The sequence below is a fragment of the Buteo buteo genome, chromosome 19 (genome assembly GCF_964188355.1).
Source record: "Buteo buteo chromosome 19, bButBut1.hap1.1, whole genome shotgun sequence".
Taxonomy (NCBI): Eukaryota; Metazoa; Chordata; class Aves; order Accipitriformes; family Accipitridae; genus Buteo; species Buteo buteo.
This window is the reverse complement of record NC_134189.1, coordinates 15,059,190-15,081,878: the sequence shown is the minus strand read 5'-3', so window position 1 is coordinate 15,081,878 and position 22,689 is coordinate 15,059,190. Positions and strand designations below refer to the sequence as shown.

Below are 22,689 nucleotides of genomic sequence, written 5' to 3'. Positions count from 1 at the left end.
TATCTATTGCATTCTTATTCTGCAAAAAAAAAAGTATTTGCCCTTAGTGTGGGAAGGCTTACGAAAACTGCTTGTCAGGAAATAAAATTCATTTGGATAGAACAGATTTTAAAACAAAAAATCTTTAAGCAACATGGCAATTTTCTTGTAGCTCCATCACTTGAAAAGTCTCCCCGTTCTCCACCACAGCCTCCTTGTGGCCTAAGGAATATGTTTGGTAGCTGTCCTCTGAGACAACTGTTAATCTGAATGTAGACTATCTTTTCTGTATGCCCTGTCCAGTCAAGGTACCCCTGAGAACCTTTCTCAGTGGCAGACAAAACTGCAAGGTATAATGTGCCGCCTTTGTCTCAAATTTCAAAAGTCAGTTCGTTTCTCTTTTCTCCGATACCGGAATGGATTTATGATAACTGCAGTGTAAACAGTGCAGCAATATATACAACAGTATAAATCTTGTTTAACAGAAGAGAATTGCAAACTGCGATTTACCCCTCCTCCCTTACTTTTACGATGCTCAGCCAGAACTAGATGCTATTCAACGCAAGAAAGTTCTCAAGAAACACAGGAGATGTAACAAAGTCCTCTGAAGCACAGTACTAGGTAATTAATAATTTGTAGAGGAGACAAGCCAGCAATGGAATTACAGAAAAGAGGTACGAAAAGGATGTAAGGCTCTGTTTTACCTTCCCTTTCAACATTGATATGGAAACCATCAAACGCAGTAGGTGGCTTTGGTGGTAACCAGGTCAGCACCATTTGCACAGGAAGGAAGGAGGGGAGCTCTGGCGTGAGTTTTCCCGACGTGTTGACATCATTGGCCTCGTAATCACTGGCAACTGCATTGACAAACTCCTCTTCACCCTCAGATGACTCAGCTTCGTTAGACCACCAGTACGGCTGTGATGTGGTTTCATACTCAGTGCTGTTATAGCGGTAGTCTGGCCAGGCTGCAGATGTGTTCGCTGCTGGAATTTCAGGTGGGTTGTCAGAAAAATGGCTAAGTTTTTCTTTTCTTATGATTTCTTGTGGTCCCATGAATGATTCTTCTGCAAAATTCCCACTGTGCTCTTCCCAGTTGTTTCTGTTGATTGGTATAATCTGAACAGAAATGTTTCGAGGTGGGTAAGGAACTAAAAGAGAAGCAAGGGTTAGTCTTTTAATAGCTATGTTCTGTACACCTTTACGATGTGTTAATTCCCCAGAGAAATATTGTTTGCAGGAAAACAATGCATCTAGGGATATTCTGAAATAACTAGTTCTTATTAAGATTCTTCTTTCTCTTATATATCCTTATAGTAGAAGTGATTCTAGTGGGATCAAGATGAGTGTAAATTCACAGAAGAATCATGATTCAAGAATCAGCTGGGATAGAGTTAGTTTTCTTCTTAGTAGCTGGTACAGTGTGTTTTGGATTTAGTGTGAGAATAATGTTGATAACACACTGATGTTTTTAGCTGTTGCTAAGTAGCGCTGATCCCAAATCGAGGATTTTTCAGTTTCCCATGCTCTGCCAGCAAGCAGGTCCCCAAGAAGGTGGGAAGGAGCATGGCCAGGACAGCTGACCCAAACTAGCCAAAGGAATTCCACACCCTAGAACGTCATGCTCAGTATATAAACTGGGGGGAGTCGGCCGGGAGGGGTGGATCGCTGCTTGGGCATCGGTGATGTGCATGGGTCACGAGCAATTGCATTGTGTATCACTTGTCTTCTCTTGGGTTTTATTTATTTATTTATTTTATTAGATTGTATTCCTTTTCATTACTACTATTATTATTACTACTATTGTTAATATTACATTTTATTTTACTTTAGTTATTAAACTGTTCTTATCTCAACCTATGAGTTTTACTTTTTTTTTCCGATTCTCCTCCCCATCCCACTGGGAAGGGGGAGTGAGTGAGCAGCTGTGTGGTGCCTAGCTGCTGGCTGGGCTTAAACCATGACAGCCAGGAAGAAAAGTAGATGTGAAGTCACAGTAAATCAGACTTCAGTGCTATTACAGCAGCAAGGCTACTCCAGTGTGAATTTGTAAGAGTGGATCTTCATTTATTCTATTGTGTCTTCCAGAAAGACCTTGATCATGGAAAAAAATACTTCTGTAGACATGAATTGAAAAACATATGCAAAACAAATATATGGCATAGCTCACATTTAAAAAGTATGACCTTCACGTTGCTGTAGGGCTTTTCATATGCTTTTAGCAGCCACCTTTTCACAAGCATTAAACATCAGTTTAAATTTTAATATTTGTGAAAGCTTGATCTTAAGATTTGGGTCTCCAGAAGACAAGATTCTGGCATGCGAAGAAGTTATGCCAGGAGGTGAACACACACCATTTTGTCTGCGTCACTGTAATTGCTTGTCTGTCTGCCCTTACACACGATAAGTGTGAGTAGCCTCTGCAAACAATTTTGGCTGGCATCTTTTAAGCTGGCATCTTACAAGACACTAATTTGTTCACCTCCCCTGTCCCAGCCACAGCCACTAATACAAAACCAGACACTACAATCTCGTTGCAGTTTGTGCGAAGAATGGGGGATGGGAGGGCAGCAGGAAAGAAAAATGAGATCCTGTTGGTTGCATTCTTATGGTTCAGTATCTTGATAACTATATTTAGGATCCTCAGGACAGAACTCAGCTGGCATCAGTTGGCTTTGCTCTGTCCAAGGCAATGGACCAACATCAGTGTATTTATCTGAAGATCTGGCCTTTTGATTTTACCACTGGTTCTTTTCACTTTGGACCCTGGAAAATGTCTGTGGTCCAACAGATGAACAGAAAAGTTTTGGGCACCATCCCAGGACCAAATTAAATTAGTTCTGGACCCTGAACAAATGCAATTTTCAGCCTTTGCAACATTGCTGTCTTGGAGATTAAAAGTTCATGCTTCAGGGCATAAAGTGGCCGCCGAGTGGGACGACTATGACATTCTTCTCTGTGACAGAAGACAGCACAATGAGGAAGGCCTTCTCCAACAGTTTAGCTATGATTCACTGTGCAAGCAGACAGACCAATATAGATAGATCAATAGTATGCTCAGCGTGGCTATTCCTGTGGCTTAAAAATTAATTCCTAGCACAAGGCCTAGGATATCTCATGTGAAGCAGAATTTATTTTCTAAGAAGCAAGCTTTATAACAGAAACACTCAGGCAAATTTCCCTTTGCACTGTATTGTACACATAACCCTATGTAGTAGCCACAGCATCCTCCTCCCATGCTCCTGGCCAGGAGTAGCACCCAGGACTGCTCCCTCACAGACCCTCCTCTCTGTGGGATCAATCCCCTCCCCACAGCAGAAAGCAAAGCAGCCATACAGACTTGGAGCAAAAGGTACATAATAATTTTTTTCACCTGTTCTGTGCCGTTTGGGCTCATGCTGGACCCCGCTGTATTCCACTAGCGTGCTTTTGTTGAAGGTCGCTTCTGATACCAACTGAAATGTGATGTTACTGTAGCATATGCCTGGTAGCCAGTGATTGAAAACAGTTTTACCTTTAAAGAAGTCTGCCGAAGGTTTAAAAAGAAAAGAAGAAAGGAAAAAAAAAAAGAGGAAAATGCATCAAATGTTCACTTTCTGATAATGCAACTGCACATGCTGAACTGGCAGCATTTCAGATGTTTAAACATTGCTCAGCCTGGTCTGAGACATGAAATTCTAATAATTCAGTTTGCCAACATTTTTCCTCGCTGTCAAAGGCACTTTGCTAAAGAAAAAAAAAAAAAAAAAGCCCAGCACAAGAAACATGAACTACTTTTCACAGAAAAGGGAACCGAATCTGGCAACCTGTTCCATGTGACGCTGAACATCTCAAAGAGTATCTGACAGTTTCTTCAGACCTTTAACTGCTGCACGCAAAAGCCTCCTTGGTCTTTTGCTGACTGAGGCATAACGTTCGGGGTAGATGCTGAAAGGGCCATCCACCACGCAGCTGAGTGCAAGCCGCTGTACTGAGAGCTGAGCTCACGTCCACCGTCGGTACACGTGGGGGCTGAAGAGAAGTTGCTTAGGGCTATTTGGCTACAGGAAGGAGTGTGCAAGTTGAGTAGTGAATCTCTTAACTTGGTTTGACTTTTTTATTTATCAGCAGCTGCAGCTGCATACAGCCCCTGGAAACATGTATTAGCTGCAGAAGACAAAAATTACTGCTGGTACCCCTTTTGTTCCCTGGAAAGAGGTCACCTATATTTTGTGCTGTGATTCAGAATTACCCTACCTAACTTCTGGCACTTCACAGCATTGAAAATGTGATTTCTAGCCCCACTCTGTATTGAAGCAAAGAGACTCCAAAATTTTCTGCCCTCTTTCTGGAGGTGCATATCTCCCTCTGCTGACTTCAGAGAGAGCTTACAGTGACCAGACTTCTACATTGGGAGCTTTAGTTCAGTGCCTAAAATCCAGCACCTACTGGATTGCTCAAAGGCATTTTACTGCCACTATGCAATGTTAAACCATTGGGGTTTCAGGGCCTGCAGAGTATGCAGGTGCCTTTCTCACCTCTTAGGATGTTTTCCATAGGACAGTCCCATTTACATCTCTGAGATAGATGCTATGCCTAAGCTATACGGCAGGGCCAAAGGGAGTTGTTATAAACAAATAAAGAAAGCAGAATTTGCTCTTATTAGATTGTTTAGATTGTTAGATTGGTTGTTTAAATTGTTTAAACTGACTGTCTAGATTGTTAGATTGATTGCCCTTGATTAGATTATTTTAAGAAAATTGACATTTATAATATGCAGCAGGGTTTATTAGCTCAGGGACAATACTGAACGCTACAATAATATACAGTACTATACAGCATAGTACTATTAGCACTGTGTCACTGTATGGTGATACAGAACTACCAGGTTTAAATCCTGCACCAGGAATTAGGTATATTGAACGGGTTTCCCAGCTCTGGGGCATCCCAGAGCTCTCCTATCAGCTGTTCACCAATGACAACACCTTGGCCAGAGGGAAGAAACTGGGAAGTTTTTTAATGCTTTCAACTGACACAGAATGTCATCCAGGGACTTCAACAAGCATATCTAGAAAGCAAAAACATATCTCTGTCCTTCCTTCTGAGTTTGGAGGTTCTTTCCTTTTTCCTTTTCTTTTGTTTTGGATTGTACATCAGCAGGGAAGATAAAAAAAATATGGTGGAACATTTTGGGGATTTTAGTGTACATGCTTATTTGGAAGCACCAGAAATCGGGCATCCCTTCCCAGGTTGATAGCAGAACAGCTGAAAAAAATCCACACCACCCAGTCTTCCTCTAAAATCCAGAAGAAAGGAAGCATCACTAGAACTAGGATGGGAAGCAGGTTTAAATCCAAAGTGAACCACCAGCTCAATTCGAGGGCCCATCCCTTACTTCATGATATAAAAGTTATTATATAAACAGACACATTACCAGAAATAGAAAACATTATGACCAATATATGTCAAAAACACACCTAAGACCACTGTTTAAAATGTTTCCAGCAGAGTTAGCATTAAGTTTTAGTGAAATAGTTTCCTCCTACCTTTGTACAGCATTGTTCGGTAGTCTTTTCCTTCCCAGTAGCTTATATTTACCCTGGTAAAAACATTGTACTTCTCTGGGTACTGAATTTCAAACAACACTCCTGTTTCTGGTGATGGTTTGTAATCATAGATAGAAACACTGCTCACAGGAAGGGGTTCTAAAGGATATGCAAATAAAAGGAAAAAAGGAAGAAAGAAGCAGATTAATAGGCAAACTGAGCTCTTCACACATATACATGACCAATGAAACAAATGGTTTTGCTAGGTATGGCACAGGCACTCTTAAATCTACCAGGTGATATTTGGACCTTCACAGAGGTCTAGGGGAAAGCTACTTGGGATGTTGTCAAAGCCAATATTTGTGTGTTCCCCCACAAAGCAATTTATGTTCTTGATGCTTACACTTTAACAGAAAAATTTCCTTATTTGCCATAAAAAATAAGATTGAAATAGCAGTTACTATTTAAGCACTCAGTCATGACCCCAGAAAGATTTTAGTCTCTAATGCTTGCCAATCATGTAAAAGTGCCCAGATAAAAACAACCAAACACTTGAAATTGCTCATAACTTTGGCATAAATGTGAACATTTAAGATTAGCTGAGAAGCTTATCAGTGTAACAGCGAAAGGAAGCTACTTGAATGAAGATTTTCTATTTTGATATGTATTCATTCCTTTATTTCATGGGTGCCCATTCCTACCATTTCTGAGAGGGCCACCGTCTTCAATATATTTATCCACACCAAACTTCTATAAAAGATAGCAGTACCATTACCATTATTTTGCAGATGATGAACTGAGGTACAGAAAAGTAAAGTGGTTTACTGGAGGGCACAGGGGATCTGCCGATCTAATGCTCTGAACTCTGAGCCAGGTGGGCTACAAAAAGTAAGAAAAATACCCTGTGTCCTGTGATATGGCATCTAGACCCATGTAGCTCCATCAACTAAGGAAAGCTGTGTCAATTCACTGCAGCTGGAAATCTGGATTGTTGCTAACAATAAGAGAGTCACAGTTTTATTCAGCCTCCTTTATCCACAAAAAAAAAAAAAAAAAAAAAAAAAAAAAAAAATTACCCTTTTGCTTGATGCTCTTCTCAGGGAAAAAAAAAAAAGCAACCCAACTATACATTGGTTAAGAGGGCCAAGCAGATATTTAAAACAAGGTTATAGTGTTCATTGAAATTTGTCATACTAACTTATTTTAATAGAGGTAGTTAATGCACAACACCCTCAGTAATTATCCCTACAACCTTATAAGTATTATTGTGTTGATTTAGTTCCTGCACACTGTAGGGAAAAGATTGAAAAATTCAGGCTGTTGATTAGCATGGCCTTAGAGGACACATTTGTGTTCAAAGTTCTGCTGCGGTAGGCCCTAGAGAAAAACATAAAATATTTTTCCCTTGGAGCATAGAGTCACAATGGGCAAGAGAAAGAGTAGATGAAAGGGAAGACCAGTATCAGTTTCAAAATGGAATTATCCCACAGAAGGTGGAACAGGTTAATCAAAGATGGAAAAGCAAGACTGTAGTGGAAGTGAAAATTAAATCCCAATTACCAGCACAGGATTTTCACCACAGCACTAAGTTTCCAGATATGATGAGAAGTGGAGAAGAAAAAACAACTAAGAACAAAAGCCACAGATGCAAACAGAATCTTTCCCCAAGTCTTAAGAAGAAGCCGTGGAATCATTTTCAACTTTGTCAGAGCATGGGAATGCAATCATGTGGGATTATTAAACTATTTCTCATGGCAAAGACGCTTCATTAGCTTCAGGTAAATATCAGTATATTTGTATGTTAACCACTTACAAACAGAAACTCCCAATCTCACAAATACCAACAGGCACTTCAGTGATGGGATCTGTGAAAATTTTGCTGACAATTTGTGATAAGCCTAGAAATAAATAGGAGCAAAGCAGATCATGGGAAACAACAAAGCCTACCCTCTTCTTTCTGCTGAGGCTTTTCCCATTGCTTATTCTGAAATAAATAGTTGATCTGACTATCCACATGACCAGAGGGTTTATATCACAGCTCACACAGCACACGATAGTAGTTTAAATGTCAATAACAATCTCTAAATAGCACAACGCTTATGTGCAGTCATCTTTCATGTTATCGGGTGTGCCCTGGGCTTTCTTCTGCTATCTCATTCACATCTGAGGTCTCCTTATTTCTGAAAGAATTACTGAAACTTTCTTATGTCAGTGATTAAATTACCCCATTTATTCCTTCCTACAACAAATCAAATAAAGGATGGAAGTTATATTCATTTTTAATCCAAATGATTTTTCCTCCTGATGCTTTGATTTAATTAACCAATAATTGAATTAAGCGGTAATCACCACAGACTCTCTTTCTTGTTGTTATCTTCCGCTTACTATCCTCTCGTTGCTCATGGCTGATGTTAGCAGAGTAGCATGAGTGATATAATGCAATTTAAAGATTCTTCCATTATCTTACTTCCTTCGGCACCAAATCTTCACATCAAAAGCTATTTGCACACTGTGAAATTAAAAAGACACTCAGCAGATAAAAATCATGTTATGTTTTTCACTTACTAACTGCTCCTAGGGTTATTAAACTTAAAGAATATGTAAAATGTCACCCTTCACTATGTATATTTATAATTCAGAGCATAAACAGTCTGGTCTTTTTAATTTTACAATTTTCAGTATTTAGAATCGAGCTTTTCACAGATTTCAGTGGTTCTCAAGAAGTAGCCTAAATAAAGTGTAATATAATACTTCAGAAATCTTAGAGCTTTATAAATGCTCTGCACTACATTGACATGTGAAGTCATATTATAGAAGGACTTAGAGGATTTTAGTGTCCCTCTAATAGCATGTTTAAGGCACTTCTTCACGTACAATCTCTTTATTTTTAGACTTGCAGATTATATTAAATGCACATAGACAAGCTTGCAGGATCAAGACCTAAATTTGCCTTTTTTCTTAGTGTCTCAGAATCTGCTGCTCCTATAGCAACTGTTTTCCCATTATATCTGTTTATGGGAAACTTAACTTCTGAGTTTCTCCTGGACTCTACAGCATTTTGCATTTAGCACATAGCTCACATTATACAAACATCAAGATAGCATAGTAAATACGGCTAACGTCTTCCTCAAATGCCCTGGAAAATTCTGGATGCTAAATTCTCCATTAATGCATTCAATTTGTGCCAGACACATTAACATTTGCAATTCGGGGGGGGTGGGGGTGGGGGTGTGAAGTACGTTGAAAATAAGTACTATATTCCATTGTAGATTGGGTCACTCTACAGATTGAATTAATGATTGATTACTGTGGTGGGTTAGATGTAGTATTACACGTGGGTGGTTGAGATGGGACTGAGATCAACTCTCTTGCTTCTCACACTCAAACCCAAATTAATCATGATTCACCTTCATATCATGACTTTTAGAAAAAGAAGCCCCATTAATGGAATGACCTACCTCCCACAGGTAATGCCCTTTATTCATATGAAGAAGTCATGAATTATGCCATTTTCTACCCAGGATGACACTATTTATGTTGTCTATATAGTTACTGGGAGTTAAGTCACAGCCAGAATAAAGCTTCCCTTATGCTATAAACTTTAGGGATCGTTTTATCTCTTGCTAAAAAGCAATCATTTCTGGGATTAAAAAGCTGCTGTTTAATACTTCAGGAACATAATGTTCAAGTTTATCATAGCTAATAGAGATGCCATGTGCTATTGCCTATGAAAGGGGAATGTAAGTGAAAGTAGTATCTGAGCAATGATGGTATATACTGCAATTTCTAGATGCCCACATAAGATGACAAAAAGATGATACAAACTAAAAAATAATGTCATCACAAGAACAAAGGCATATCTGTCGTCCTTAAACAGATTTAGGCCAGGACTTTAGATCAGCCCTCCAATGGAAATTATGGCAGGAAATCATGTGGTTGCAGTTCTTTTTGTTTCTTTGATTCTGATGGAAGGCTTTTTTCACCTTAAAAAGGGGACAACATGATTTGTTTGCTGGGTAAAGCTGAGCACTAATGGACCTAGATGTTCTTCTGAGTTATGTTTCAAAATTAGGGCTGCCATGGATAACCAGCCTTTTTAAAGACATGCCATGTCATCCTTTAAGAAAGAAAAACACAAAGGGCTTAAATTTTACATTTCATTGGAAAAAAAAAAACTCTGAAGCTCCTACTTCAACAGCTCTGATCCATTAACGAGCCAGAGGAAAGGACTGGACCTGCTGAATCACTTCCTGCAGCATCTGGCACAATGACAACGGAGCATTAACTAGGTCTAATGCCAATTACTTTCTGAGAGCTGAAGAGATCAGAGTCCCAGGCAGCAGGCCCGATGGTCTCTTGAGGAGAGTACTTTTTGTAGAAGATACAGAGGCAGAACTCTCCCTAAAGGGAATATATTTTACAGTGATTTATGAAAGGAATCATCTGCTTTCGAAACAATGAGACATTTACCACTCAAAACTCCTAATCATAAGCTAAAATAAAAGTCAGGCAGAGCTGCTCTTAATTACCCTCAGAGGTCCTGAGATCCTGATTTCTCCAATTCCCACCAGAGATACATTTTTCCTACAGCACACAATAGCTTTGCAATGTACTGCTTTCCTGATTCCTTCGAATGTACAAACATTTTTTCCTTCACAACGAAAAGAAAAATTGACAGTGAATTTGAAAAAAAAAAAAAAAAGGCTATATGGGTATGAGTCACCCTGGGAAGAATAAAATAAGGCTTCAAGCTGGGAAAATGGAGTATGAGTGAGAATTTCAGTCACTGATTTTACATCCGTGCTCTTTATTCTCTCATAAAGTACTTTAAACCCAATTAGTAATAAGGTGGAACTTCCTTTCAAATATTGCAAAACACTAAATTAATTATATAAATTCTGGAGTTGCTTCACTTCCATTGAAAAGCCAAAACTCCAAGGGCAGAAGAAAGCAGCCTTGAAATAATTGCGTTAGATACCAGAACTAATTCTAACCTTGTCCAGACTGAAAACTGGGAGGAAGGTCATTTTGATAGGCACAACACAACTGCACTCACAGGAATCTGGCCAGAACAGCAAGATTCACACACCTGCTCTTGTGAAAACCATCACAGGGATCTTTAATAAGAAGTGGTCAGGGTTTCAGTTTTTCTCCTTCAGTGAAGTACTGGGCCCAATTTGCTGAACACAGCTTTGCTACAGAATCTGAAGAAGTGCTGCTATTTTATGCTCAAATTCTATTTTACAGGTTTCCTATCTAAGGGTTGAACGCACCCTGTTCATCTCGTCCTTCCTAACGTCCCAGCTCAATAAGCAATGCAAGGATGCAGGCTGTGCTCAAGCTGACAAAACCCTTGGGCTCTGAGAAGAAATATTGCAGCAAATAGCTCATACTTTGCATTACAACAATCTGGACTACAGAACCTAAACAAGTAAACTCTATAGTTTGTGGCGTTTTGATTAACATGAGAAAGCCCTGAAATGATTCCAGTCAGAGACAAGCAGAAAATAAACTGTTCAGTCTTGTAGAGAAGGCCCAAATTAACAATAGAAGCTCAAATGGTAGCATGCATACATGTATATTTATATAATGTTAAGATATTTTATATTTTTGTATGTATGTATTTATGCACACACATATTTATATGTATTTATATTTACACATACAATTCTATATGCATATATATAATGTATAAAATACATGTTTTGTTAGCTTTTAAATCACCTTTCTTTTGAGGAATCTTTTTTTTTCTGGACAGAAACCTTAGAAGGGTAAAACAAAAGTCTTCTCTGACTTAAATGGGATGAAGTTTCAACCTGTGAAGAGACCTACCGTTTTCTTGCCAACATGCTGAGAAGCAGCACATCACTGAGGGATGTGAACAGGAGAAAGGAAATGTCATCAAGATATACCATTGGAAAGCAGAGGTCTTTCATGACTCTCACTGAATTTCTAAGTAGGCAATCTCTTTGAAGGACCTTGCTCTCATTTTGACAGGCATAATTTGGATAAGCACTGCTCTGTGTGAAACTCAGATCTCCAGCATATGGCCAAGCTGAAAGACTGCATCTCCCCGCATGGAGTCCTTTGCAGACATCAGGAGATCCCAGAAAGCTATTGGGAAATATCAAAGTACAGACTTGGGAATAACCACATTGGCATCACTGGCTATCCTGCTTGATTTATCTTGTGGCAGCCTAATGAATGGGGCCAATCTGCCACTGCTAAAGCTCTCCTGATACCAGTGAAATTAGCACAGGAATTAATTTGGTCCTGGAAGCTGGTTGCAATGTGCCATTTTTTCATGCGTAAGATATAGATGGAAGAAATTAGATAGTTATATGTCTTTGCGCAGTTAAAATAAACTAAGAATGTTAAACAGGCAGAGAGAGCATATGGCATGAAGAAAAATGTGAATCTATCCTAATTATTGTCTGCCAAAAAAATCAAGTTAATTAATAGTCAGAAAATGATGTAAACCAGGCAGTGGACAATACCAATAAAAGAGAAAATAAAAAAGAAAAGGAAAACCGACTATCAACTCATTCAGTTGTGTAGGAGAAGCCAGTGGTCGCTACGTGAGTTTTAAGATCTCTTCTCAAAAGCACTGTACTGAAATATACCTTAAGAAGTCCAGCCTGCCACACTGCCTTTTCATTCCAAATTTACTTTCATTCCTGTAGCCTTGTGCTCCAAAAGACGAGCTATGTTAGTAGCTGAGGCTGCTCCGCGAGGGCTAGCACTCATCAGTCTGCCTGACGGGAACCACTCGGAAGGAGATGGAGCCCTTTCCCTGGCAAAGCTCCCAATGTCCAGCATAATTTTTGTGCTCAGTACGGCATCCTTCAGCGCTGCCCGCAGGAACGCCCTTTCTTTTCTGTAAGCTGGTTGTCTTTGTGTCGAGACAAAACCAGTGAAACTCGCTGTTCCCTTTTTTGTTACACGACTTCCCCCAGCAGCGCTGGCCGACGGCCAAAATCACGGGTCCCTCCGAGGTCTGGGTGAGCCGCAGAGGGCACAGCAGGAAACCCCGAGGTGCTGCCAGCCCACCTGTGGGGGACAGGGTGGGCTCCTTTCCCTTGGAAAGGACACCATCAAGCCGTGGAGGAGGGACAGTGACATGGGATATGCCCCCTGGAGCCGTCAGCCTCCCGCTTTTTTGGGAACACCTTGTGGAAACCCCCTGAGCCAGAAATGGGCAGTGTGGGGCTGGCTTTGATGGGCTGAGCGATGCTGGCCCCCTTCTACCTTCAGAGATCCCTTGCATGGGAGCGTGTGCTCCATCTGCCATCCTGGATCACACCTTCCCCTGCTACCAGTGACCCTCGTGGGCTCTGGAAATCAAACAGTGATGAGCCCTGCTGCACAACTGCAAGTGCAGCATTCAAACCCCCTGGAAATGGAGAGTGAGGCATTTTTTTTCAGTTGTGTATGACACCTGATGCTTCCATCATTTTCTTTTAAGAAAACAAACAAACCAACCATAAAATAGGAAATTGGGTTAGGATTACTACTTTGTCTGCAGGGTTAAAGCAGTCAAAGAAAAGGAAATTCAGGCTGCCTATGAATCCTTAAATTGCTTGCTACACATAGATGTTCTTGCACATATGCCTTATGAAAGACTTGCATTACACAACAACATGATACTTTCCCCACGGGACCCTTCATGATTGTCCTCATCAAGGCACCACTTGAGCACACAAGGGAAGGCTGAAGAATGTATAGATGATGCAAAAATCTGGTTACTCTTAAATTTCAAGCACCTCACTCAGTAACATATGAGGCTACTGTAATATCCTTTGAATGTTATTACAGTGGATGGCATTTCCTCATTGACAGAATAATATAAGTACACAAAATCATAACCATTCCTCATCTGCAAGCCAACTGAAACTGTCCGTAGATTCCAAGTGCCATTTAGCAAAAAAAAAAATAAAAAAAAAAATCTGGAAATTGGGTTTGCTCCATCCAAATAATATTGTTGTCTGTCTTTTCTTGAATCTGTCTTCCAGATGAAGAAATCATTTTATATTCTACAAATTGTTTTTTGGTTGGCACATGGAAACCATTCCGGAGCAACAGCACAGCCAAAAATATGTCAGGAATCACACAGAAGTCTGTGGTGCTTCACATGATGACAGAGAAAACAAAATCACTCCTCTCCCCCAGGATCAATGCACCTGGAGGTAGTAAGAGACAGACTCCTACAAATATGGTCTCCATCACAAAAACCTTCAGCTGTACTGGCAGAAACACATGATTTTGGTGACTACTATCTGCTTCCCAAGTTTAGTACTGCTTCAATATATTAGCAATCAAAGAACATTGTTACAGCATTTAAAACAGAATATACCTCATTATGTAACAGGAGTGCTTACGCTGAAATGTCAGTCAACACTTTTTATGCCTTTTACTAGATCTTTAGAACTCCTGGTTCAAAGGATTTAGGATAAACATCTGGAAAGGTGGTTCATCCATCACACTTATTTCAGTATGTTAAACCTCTCCAGTCAGTGTTCAGGAAGGTTCAGCCGGGGGAAACCCACAGCTTCTTGCCCAGACCTTGTGAATTTTCACTCACAAGCCTCCTCAACACACCTTCCCTGCTGTTCTCACACAAGGAGTCATCCTACGCGCAAGGAGGACCTATTGAAAACAAAAAGGCCCACCCAACCTTCTCCACAAGAACTTTGGGGGGAAAAAACACACACAAAGGGAAGAAACAGAAGAAAAAAAAAGAATAAGGTATTACTTACTGGTCAACACAGTGATTGATCTTGCTGACTTGGAAACCATATTTGAGTTCACTACCAACAGAGTCACTATGTAATATAGGCCGTGGTATTTGGCATTAAAAACCACAGGGGCAGGTAAAGTGCTATTGAATTCTTCGAACTGGAAAAAGTAGTTCTTGGATTCTCCAGCTATCTTCACAACATATACAGAGGATGAGCTCACCACATCAGACGCTTCCAGGGAAACAATGATACAATTGTCTTCTCGGACAGTAACTTGGAAAGGTTCTGCATTCTACAAGACAAGAATAAAGACTGTGCTGAAGTAAAATCTATTATTTCACTTTTACTTATTTCCCTTGGTATTGGTAGGATACTCATGTTATATTTGTGATAACGTTACATTTCATATTCTGCAAGAGAGTTGACATCCAACCGTAGCAATTATTTCAGAATAATTCACAGTCAGCCAAAGTCCACAGGCATCTGATTATCAGGACAGTCTCTCTGCAGCGGAGGCTGGTTCCTGCCGTGTGCTTTCTGATGCTCTGGCTACTCCATCCCTTACATCCCGAGGAACAAAGCCTCCACCATTCTTTCCTGACGGAAGGTGGACTAGAGCAGAAGAAGGATGAGATTAAAAAGGCTATCAGGGGCAAGAGGATTTCTGATAAAGCCACAAAGGGTAAGTCATTTAAATCCCTAAAAAGAGATGAATTAATCAAGAGTCCTTTATCTTGCAGAAACAGGATCATATATTCTTCAATGCAATATATTCTGAAAGCCTGCAACTGAAGAATAATTTTTGGCACTGACTAAGCTTTTCTAAACATGCCCGTTCCAGCAAGTACCAGGTGATAAGCAGCTCTCAGCACTATGTCCATGGCTTTGGTTGGCACTTTTCATTTCCTAAGCTACACCATTTCATTTTCAATATTTCTTTTATTAGTAGTAGAGAGAAAGGAGCAATTTAACCTTGTTTTCATATATCATGAGCATGTTAAGTCGTTGCCAGCTGAAAACACTTTCCATTTTATTAATTGCAAACCAGCTGTCAGCAAGAAGCACTTGTTCTCTACAGGAATTTCAAAACAGATTCATGGTAATTAATGAGAAGGAAAAGTTCAAGCTTACATCAAGAGTTGCCTTTTTATTTATTAGGCCACACTGCAGCTTACAATTTTTTTACCCTACCCCCAGTGAAAACTGTAATACCTGATATTTTCAGTTCCCAACTCCGCAGTATCTTTTTCTCCTTCATATTTCACAGGCTGAGAGCTCTATTTGGAGGGCAGGGTGGGCAGGTGGGCAACCATGGCTAGTTTGCAACTTACTCATTCAGTCAAGTTGTTCCTGTACCAAAGAGCTAGACACCTTCTTCAGAGATTAATTCTAACAGCTTGCCTGCCTCCTGTTTTGTAGTTTTGTTTAGTGGGGATTGTTCCATGAGAATAATCTTTTTTGGATTTATGCTGCAGGAGCCAGGCTCCCTATTCGGAATTCACACATATGGTGTTGCCAACTCCTGGCATAAAAAAAAAAAAAAAAAACCACACAAAAAAAACCCCAAAATCCCAAGAACAAAGAATTGGTTCTAGGACTGTAAGATTTTAAATAACGGTAGTTTGCATTTACATATATATATCTGCTTTTATCATTGAGATTTCACAGTGTACTTAAGGTCATATCACCCTATAGGCAAAACTATAGGCTTGAGAAGAAAGGACCTAAGCAAACCCACTCATCTGGCTCAACATGAGAACAAGGTAACAGGCATACAGTAAGTCCAGCCCAAATAGGATAACGAGTCTAGACAGCTTCAATCCTGAGACTAAAAATAGAGGCAATGCAACTTCAGCCACTGATTTGAGGTTTGCTTTCATTAGTCCTTTTAAAAATGACTTTTAAGTTGCTAAAATGATATAAGCCAATGTTATCAATGGATGAATACTTTGGTGTGGAAGTCTGGGTAATTTGTCACAGATGGCAGAGCAACTGCTCCAAAAGGTTTACAATGTAAGACTACAATTACGCAAAAGCTTCCATGTGTTTTCCTTAGCCTCAGCTGAATTCTACAGGCTTACCCTTGAGTAGATCAAAATACCACATTTCAAGTGTTTGTATTTTGCCTCAAATCCTGATCCAGCATTTGGATCCACACAGAATCAAACCTTTAACTGGGGATTATGTTTAGATCTGGTCAAAAACAAGTAGAGGTTCTCTTATCCTTCTTCCTCCCCATTCTCCCCACACTAAGGAAATGTGGAATGATTCCTACTTCAGCTCTCCTGATGTAGCAAGACAGAAGAAGGAAGGTACCCCCAGACTGGCTTTCCAGAATCATGTGCATTATTGTATCACAGAGAGTATGGTAGTCTTCCAAGACCAAGCAAGGAAAGACACACCTGATTCAGCAAGGTTATTTCTCCATATTAAGCTTGAAGTGCATGTATAATCCTACAGAAGTCAGTGGGTTTTGACCTACAGACTTGCATTTCAATGCTCCACTAGAGGAAAGAGAACAGTGTAATCTCTAAAATTATTCTAGCCTTCCCTTGGCTTTGCCGCTTTATTGCGTGGTACTAACTCAACGTGCCTACCTTGCTATGAAGAGACAGACAAAAGAGCCCAGCAAATTTAAACGTGCCAACAAACAGTTCAAAGCAAGTTCCTTGTGTTTGGTGGTATTATAAATCATTTGTGATGTTAATCAAGTACAGCTGGAAATTAAGCATATAATTGCAGAGTTATAGACATTCCTAGGATATAATTAGATGCTTTCAGAGACTGCTCATATTGGGTGTGATTCTATTCTTTGATTCTTCCACAAGTATTGTATTAAACGTGTTGAAGACCATACTTTCATTTTTCCCCTTGCAATGTTTTCTTGAATTCACAGCAAGTACCATTCAGCAAATGACCCACTAACCTTCTTCAATAGTTCTCTCAAAATTAGCATAACATGCCTCTGCTATCTAAATGCATAGAAACCTCTCAGCCATATGCTAGTGTTACTTATGACAACACCTAACTGGGGAAAATAACTTTTTCTGAGTCCTTTATCTGCCAAGCAGGTAGGGATTGTGAAATGATAGCCTCCCTCCTTCATGTGCCTGTGTCCAGATGCTTTTGAACCGCTGCTGCCATGACGCACAGCCATTTTCTGAGTGACCTCTCTTTAGTAGCTGTCTGGCTCATCCGTCCCATGCCTGCACCCACCTGCATAACGCAACCCTCTCTTGAGTGGTACCTATTCTTTTCAGGGATTATGTGGCCCTCTTCCACACACCTGTATGTGTCCAGGTTTTTAAACTGCTGCATGCATGGGACGCATGGTTTGTGGGAGGCATCTGTTGTTTATTATCCATTGGCTCTTGAAATAATTTTTATCCTTTCATTTCAGCTGTAAGGTTTGGTTTATAGAATGAAGTGCCAGACAAAGGATGAAAAAAAAGACTTGGCAATTAACATGTCATAAGATGAGATCACTTATCTCCTTTGGGATATGGATTTCATGTTGGCAGTGTTTTAAAAGAACAGACCATTCTGGGCATCCTGTTCTCCATGTTGTATGAGGGGAGGGTTACCAGCCAGCACTGGGCTTATGATTTTGAGAAGAAAGCTAGGGAAAAACCTGAGTATTTTTTCTAAGCACTGCTGGAAGTGACAAACATGCCCCACTTAACTAGATTGTAAAGCCAGTGTGTCTTAAGACTGACAGCATCAGTATGGTAAATACACATTTCATTACTTCTGGTCAGCTACCTCCAGGATTTAATTTGCTGGTGTCACAGCTTGAGCGGCTGTTTCATGCCTGTGGGGAAATTTGGCAGGGCTTGTGCATTCAGAACCAAATGATTAGCTCCAACTTCCTTCCTAGTTTATTACTACAAGCTCGTGCCACGATAAAGCACTTAGTAAAAAAAAACAAAAAAACAGAGGGGGAAGTAAATCCCACAATGTGATGCCTGTTCACAGTCATTTCGAGTGCAGGGATGAGTCATGCTAGTGGAATTTCCAGCCAATAACCAGGTCCCAATTAAAATGAAAAGGAGGGGGAGGCAAGGAGATATACAACATGTCAAATAAACAATATTCAAAGAGTAATAGGAAAATAAATGGTGTGCAGCAGAGCTCAGAGCTCTCTTTTTCAGAAGTCTATATCCTCAGTTTATTTCCTTATAACAGTATGAGTTTTACACATGAGGAAGAGATCAAAGTTGCAAAACAGCTACTAATTTTATGTACTTTACCTTTTGAACCTCTCTCTCTGAAACATATTGGGCCAGAACCCAATTATCAGAAGTGCAAATAGTTACATGTTCTGCTGACTTTAAGAGGAGCTGTGGGTGCTCATCAGCTCTGTAAAATTAAAGTACTGGTAACTGCATCACATTATCTAATGCTAGACAAGTGGAATTAAGACCTTGAACAAATCTGACTTCTGTCAGCTCTTACAGAGTAAATCCTGAAGTATCACAGAGTTTTCTAAGTGGGCATCTGAAATCCCAAAGCAGGAATAAATTTCAAAGTTATGAGGATCTACGACTTGGCAAAAGTACCATTATGATCACCTACTGTATAATGGTGGTCAAAAATAACATCAATGCAAGTATTACAAGACAATATTGAACACTATATCCAGAACTCTTGGATGAAACACTGGCTATTTTTGTGAGTGATTCTACTACACTCAGATATAATTTGTTGCAGTGGCCAATAATGCTAATTTAATTCTAAGTCTCAATGACTCGTTCTCACCAAGATTCATTTTACTCAATCTTAGGTACTTAAATGGAATGACTGAGAGCCAGGATCAGCTCTTTAGACAGAGTACCTGTGGATTCATCGGAGATCTGAATTACTTTTGAAAGTGCACTCAACAACCAAAGGGTCTGTGCTCCTGGCTCAGAAAAATTCTTTCCATCCTCTGTCGCTGGGTGCAGTGAGTCCAAGCCTTACAAAGACAGGACTGAGATCCAGATTTAAGGATCTTGGCCTCTGCTGAAGTCTTGCAGTGGTACCTCCACAGACAGCACATAAGAAATATCATAAAATAAATAGTATTGCAAAACATGCATAAAAGTCACATGACAGTAGTTTTGTAGCAGCTTCCTAAAGTATGTTTTTCCTCTGATGGTGACAAATGATACTGAACAACAATTACAATAAAAATGGTACGCATTCATTTTGTTCAGAAATTGGAATCTTACCTCCAATAAACCTACTATGCGCTTGTTGGAAATTTGTTTCATATGAGTCACTGTGCAGGGAACAGAGTCAAATTCTGGCCTATTTAAACTGTTTTAGTAATTTACTCTATGTTATAAAATTTTCTCTCTCTCTCTCTCTCTCTGTGCAGGCTAGAAACGTCACAGTTTGGGGATGATCCCAGCCACCTTCCAATCCTTTATAGCTAGAAGAAAGAGGGGTCCCTGATACTCACTTCTGTTGCAATGTGAAGTCACCATCCAGAACAGGCAACAGACTCTAGTTTCACACAATTTAGCTGTGTTTTGAAGTATGAATTAATACTTAAATCTTCACTTTAGATGACCATTCAGGTTCCCACCTTGCATCCATCATTACTGCATCACCTGGCTCAGCCCAATACTTATCTTTCTTATTTTCACAGCTCTCTGCTCATACTATTCACAAAGTATTTTCTTCTAAATATTGCAACATCAAACCTTACACTGCTTATGTTCCACATCCAGTCTCTTTATTCTTAAAGTTTCAAAGGCTCTCAATAACAAAATGTTTTGCAGAACTGAAACTGATGTGGTTTCACAAAAAGATACAAGCAGTCTCAGAAAAAGCAGTTGTTAACAGCCATGACCTGAGAGAGATCCTCTCTGAGCACAAGGGGTGGAAAGTGTAAGGACTGGGTGGAAATTGCCCCACACCGAGGCTTCTTTGGAATTGCTAGCTATCATGATTAGATCCTGTAGTTTTAACAAAAAGGCAAAAAAGGCAAAGTCAGCCTTACAGAATCTGGGGAAGAAAGTACATCCTAAGCTTTCCATGTGTTCCAGTGAATTCTGGAGCAGGCACAGACTTCAGTGTTCACCGCAAGAGGAAAGGATTGTTTGAAATGGTCTTCAAGACTGTGAACAGAAATGTTACAGGCTTGTAAGAAAAACGTAAAGACTTCTTGAAAATATGGATATTTATTCTTGTGGCTTTTGTTTTTATCTATACTTCTCCACAGGTTGTGCAGAGAACTTCCGTTAATAAATACACTTTGGAAGAAATACTCCATGGGAGAAATGGAAACCCTTATCTTAAAGATTCTCCATGCAAAAATGAATACTTTAAGAGGTGAAAAGATAGCAAAAGCAGCAGTTCTCAATAATTTATGATGTTTGATTCAGGTTAACACACCATTTCTGGCATTCTGCTCCATGAATAGTGTCCTCAGCACTGTTGCTATTCTCAGTCTCAAAAAGCCAGTAATAACAATCTGCTGGTCATATTTTATAAATGAGCTTCAACATTTCTTTGTTCTGGGAGACAGTTTTAAAGGGACAGGTATTTTTTCCCCTCTCTGCACATGAATGCAGAATGTGAGAGTGTTTTTTTTAAGCAAATGTCAATATGGTATGTACAGTCCACCATGTTTTACTACCATTCTGAAGTTAATAATCTGGAAGGAAATCTTTCTTGACACTATCAACTGCTATTACGATAGCATTAAGTAAATGCCAGAATGCTAAATATGTGAAAAAGAAATGTTTGCATTCAGTAAGGCTAATATCTTTTATGTATCACCTTGTTAGCATATCCAATATTTAATAAATTATTGCTAAATATATACTTCTACTCCATCTTTCTAGTGCAAACTGGAGAGGGCAAAACCCAGGCATAGTGATCCAGAGACCTTGATGTTGACAAAGTTTGAAACTAGGTTAGAACTTCACAGATGGCATTTCTCCCTATTATTGATCCTGACTGCACATACACACCCCAAATATGACAGGAATTCACACTCAGGCAGATATAGTTTGGTTTCTCTCCACTCTAGATTTTTAGCTTCTCTCTAGTACTAAAACTGTGTCAAAAAGGATAATTCTTCTGAAGGCAAATATGAATTTGGTTCCCTTCCCCAACTCAGACCTTTATGGAGCCTCTGCAATTAAAGTTTAGCCATCCCTTGTGGATATACTCAAACACATACACATGCCAGATGAACCATGTGCTTTAATTAAAATGCATCTTCCCTCTTGAGCCTGCATGTGAATAACAGAAAACAAAAAAGGGCACAGGAAACATAATACATCGGCTCATCAATTCCCTTAGCTCTACCAAACTGGTCCTTGTAGTGATCTTCTCCAGTCAATACTTGTTCTGTGTCTTTGGGAGAAGAGTGAAAGCAAATTTCTACCTGAACAGATGTAAAATGATCAGAGCTGTACGTAGGCCAGGTGGGAAGACAAGGTCATGTTACGTGGCTTCTCTGTTAAATTCTGAAAAGGAGAAGTTAGGGGGAAAGGAAAAGAAAGATTACTTTCTAGGAACAGGAGTTAATTGAACAGTATGCTCCACATATACGTTATCCTAAGAAAGTACACATTCTCTATCAATTGAGAGTAAGTGGTTCCGCAGCACAGCATCTACAGGTCAAAACACATCCAACTGTACTTCAGTTCCCTCTCCATCATAGAGGAAAGGAGGAACAGATCTCCCCAGGAAAATGCTGAAGGAGACGGCAGAGTGAGAAATTAGTGTGGATTTTTAAGAACTTGGATTATTAGAAAGAAATCTCTCTTTCCGTGGTGTCAAACAGTCTCTGAGGTGTCTTACATTTCAAAGTGCCCTATGGGAGATGAGAAGCAATACTGAAGGAGATGCGTTTTCTGAATGATGGAAGGAGAAATCATTCACGCTCTTCAGTGCTTCAGCTCCAAAACTGTGGATTCACCTGTGCAAATGATGGAAGTCTGTAATATAAGCTTCTGATGCTGAAACAGCTTCTGAACAGCTATTGATGCTGAAAGGTGACATTAGAAAGTCATACAGAAAATTCCTGATGTTCAACAGAACACAAAAACTGTTGTTGCACCATGAGAAAACTGTGACCATGACGTGCTCCACCACTCTGTGCAGCTGAGAGGAACTGGCCTGGACTGGTGTGAGCTGAACTTCGTCTCACAGGGTCTGGCAGAGAGTATGATGGAGGAGTAGAGACTGACCCTTATGGGTACTACAAAAGTGAAAATGCCTTCATTTTTAATTGATAGGGTGTATGTATACCCTTCTATGTGCACAAGTGAACTAGTTCTTAAAGACAGAATAGAATTCTTTGCTATTTGCATTATCTACAAAAAGCACAGCTGAGAGGAAGTTAAGAGTTTTCATTTATGTGAGAAACTGGAGACCAAGGCAGTTATACAATTTATTTGAAACCATAAAGCAACTTAATGAAAAATGATGGAAGAGAACATGATTTT

General features: G+C 39.7%; 1 protein-coding gene across 1 annotated transcript in view; it reads right to left on the bottom strand.

Annotated features, from left to right (window-relative positions):
- The window catches only part of PTPRO (protein tyrosine phosphatase receptor type O), a 159,673-nt gene that overhangs the window by 56,185 nt on the left and 80,799 nt on the right, over window positions 1–22,689 (bottom strand). The window contains 4 exon segments of the mRNA XM_075051302.1: window positions 684–1,130; window positions 3,353–3,505; window positions 5,505–5,663; window positions 14,261–14,534. Coding sequence (XP_074907403.1) covers window positions 684–1,130; window positions 3,353–3,505; window positions 5,505–5,663; window positions 14,261–14,534 — 1,033 coding nt within the window.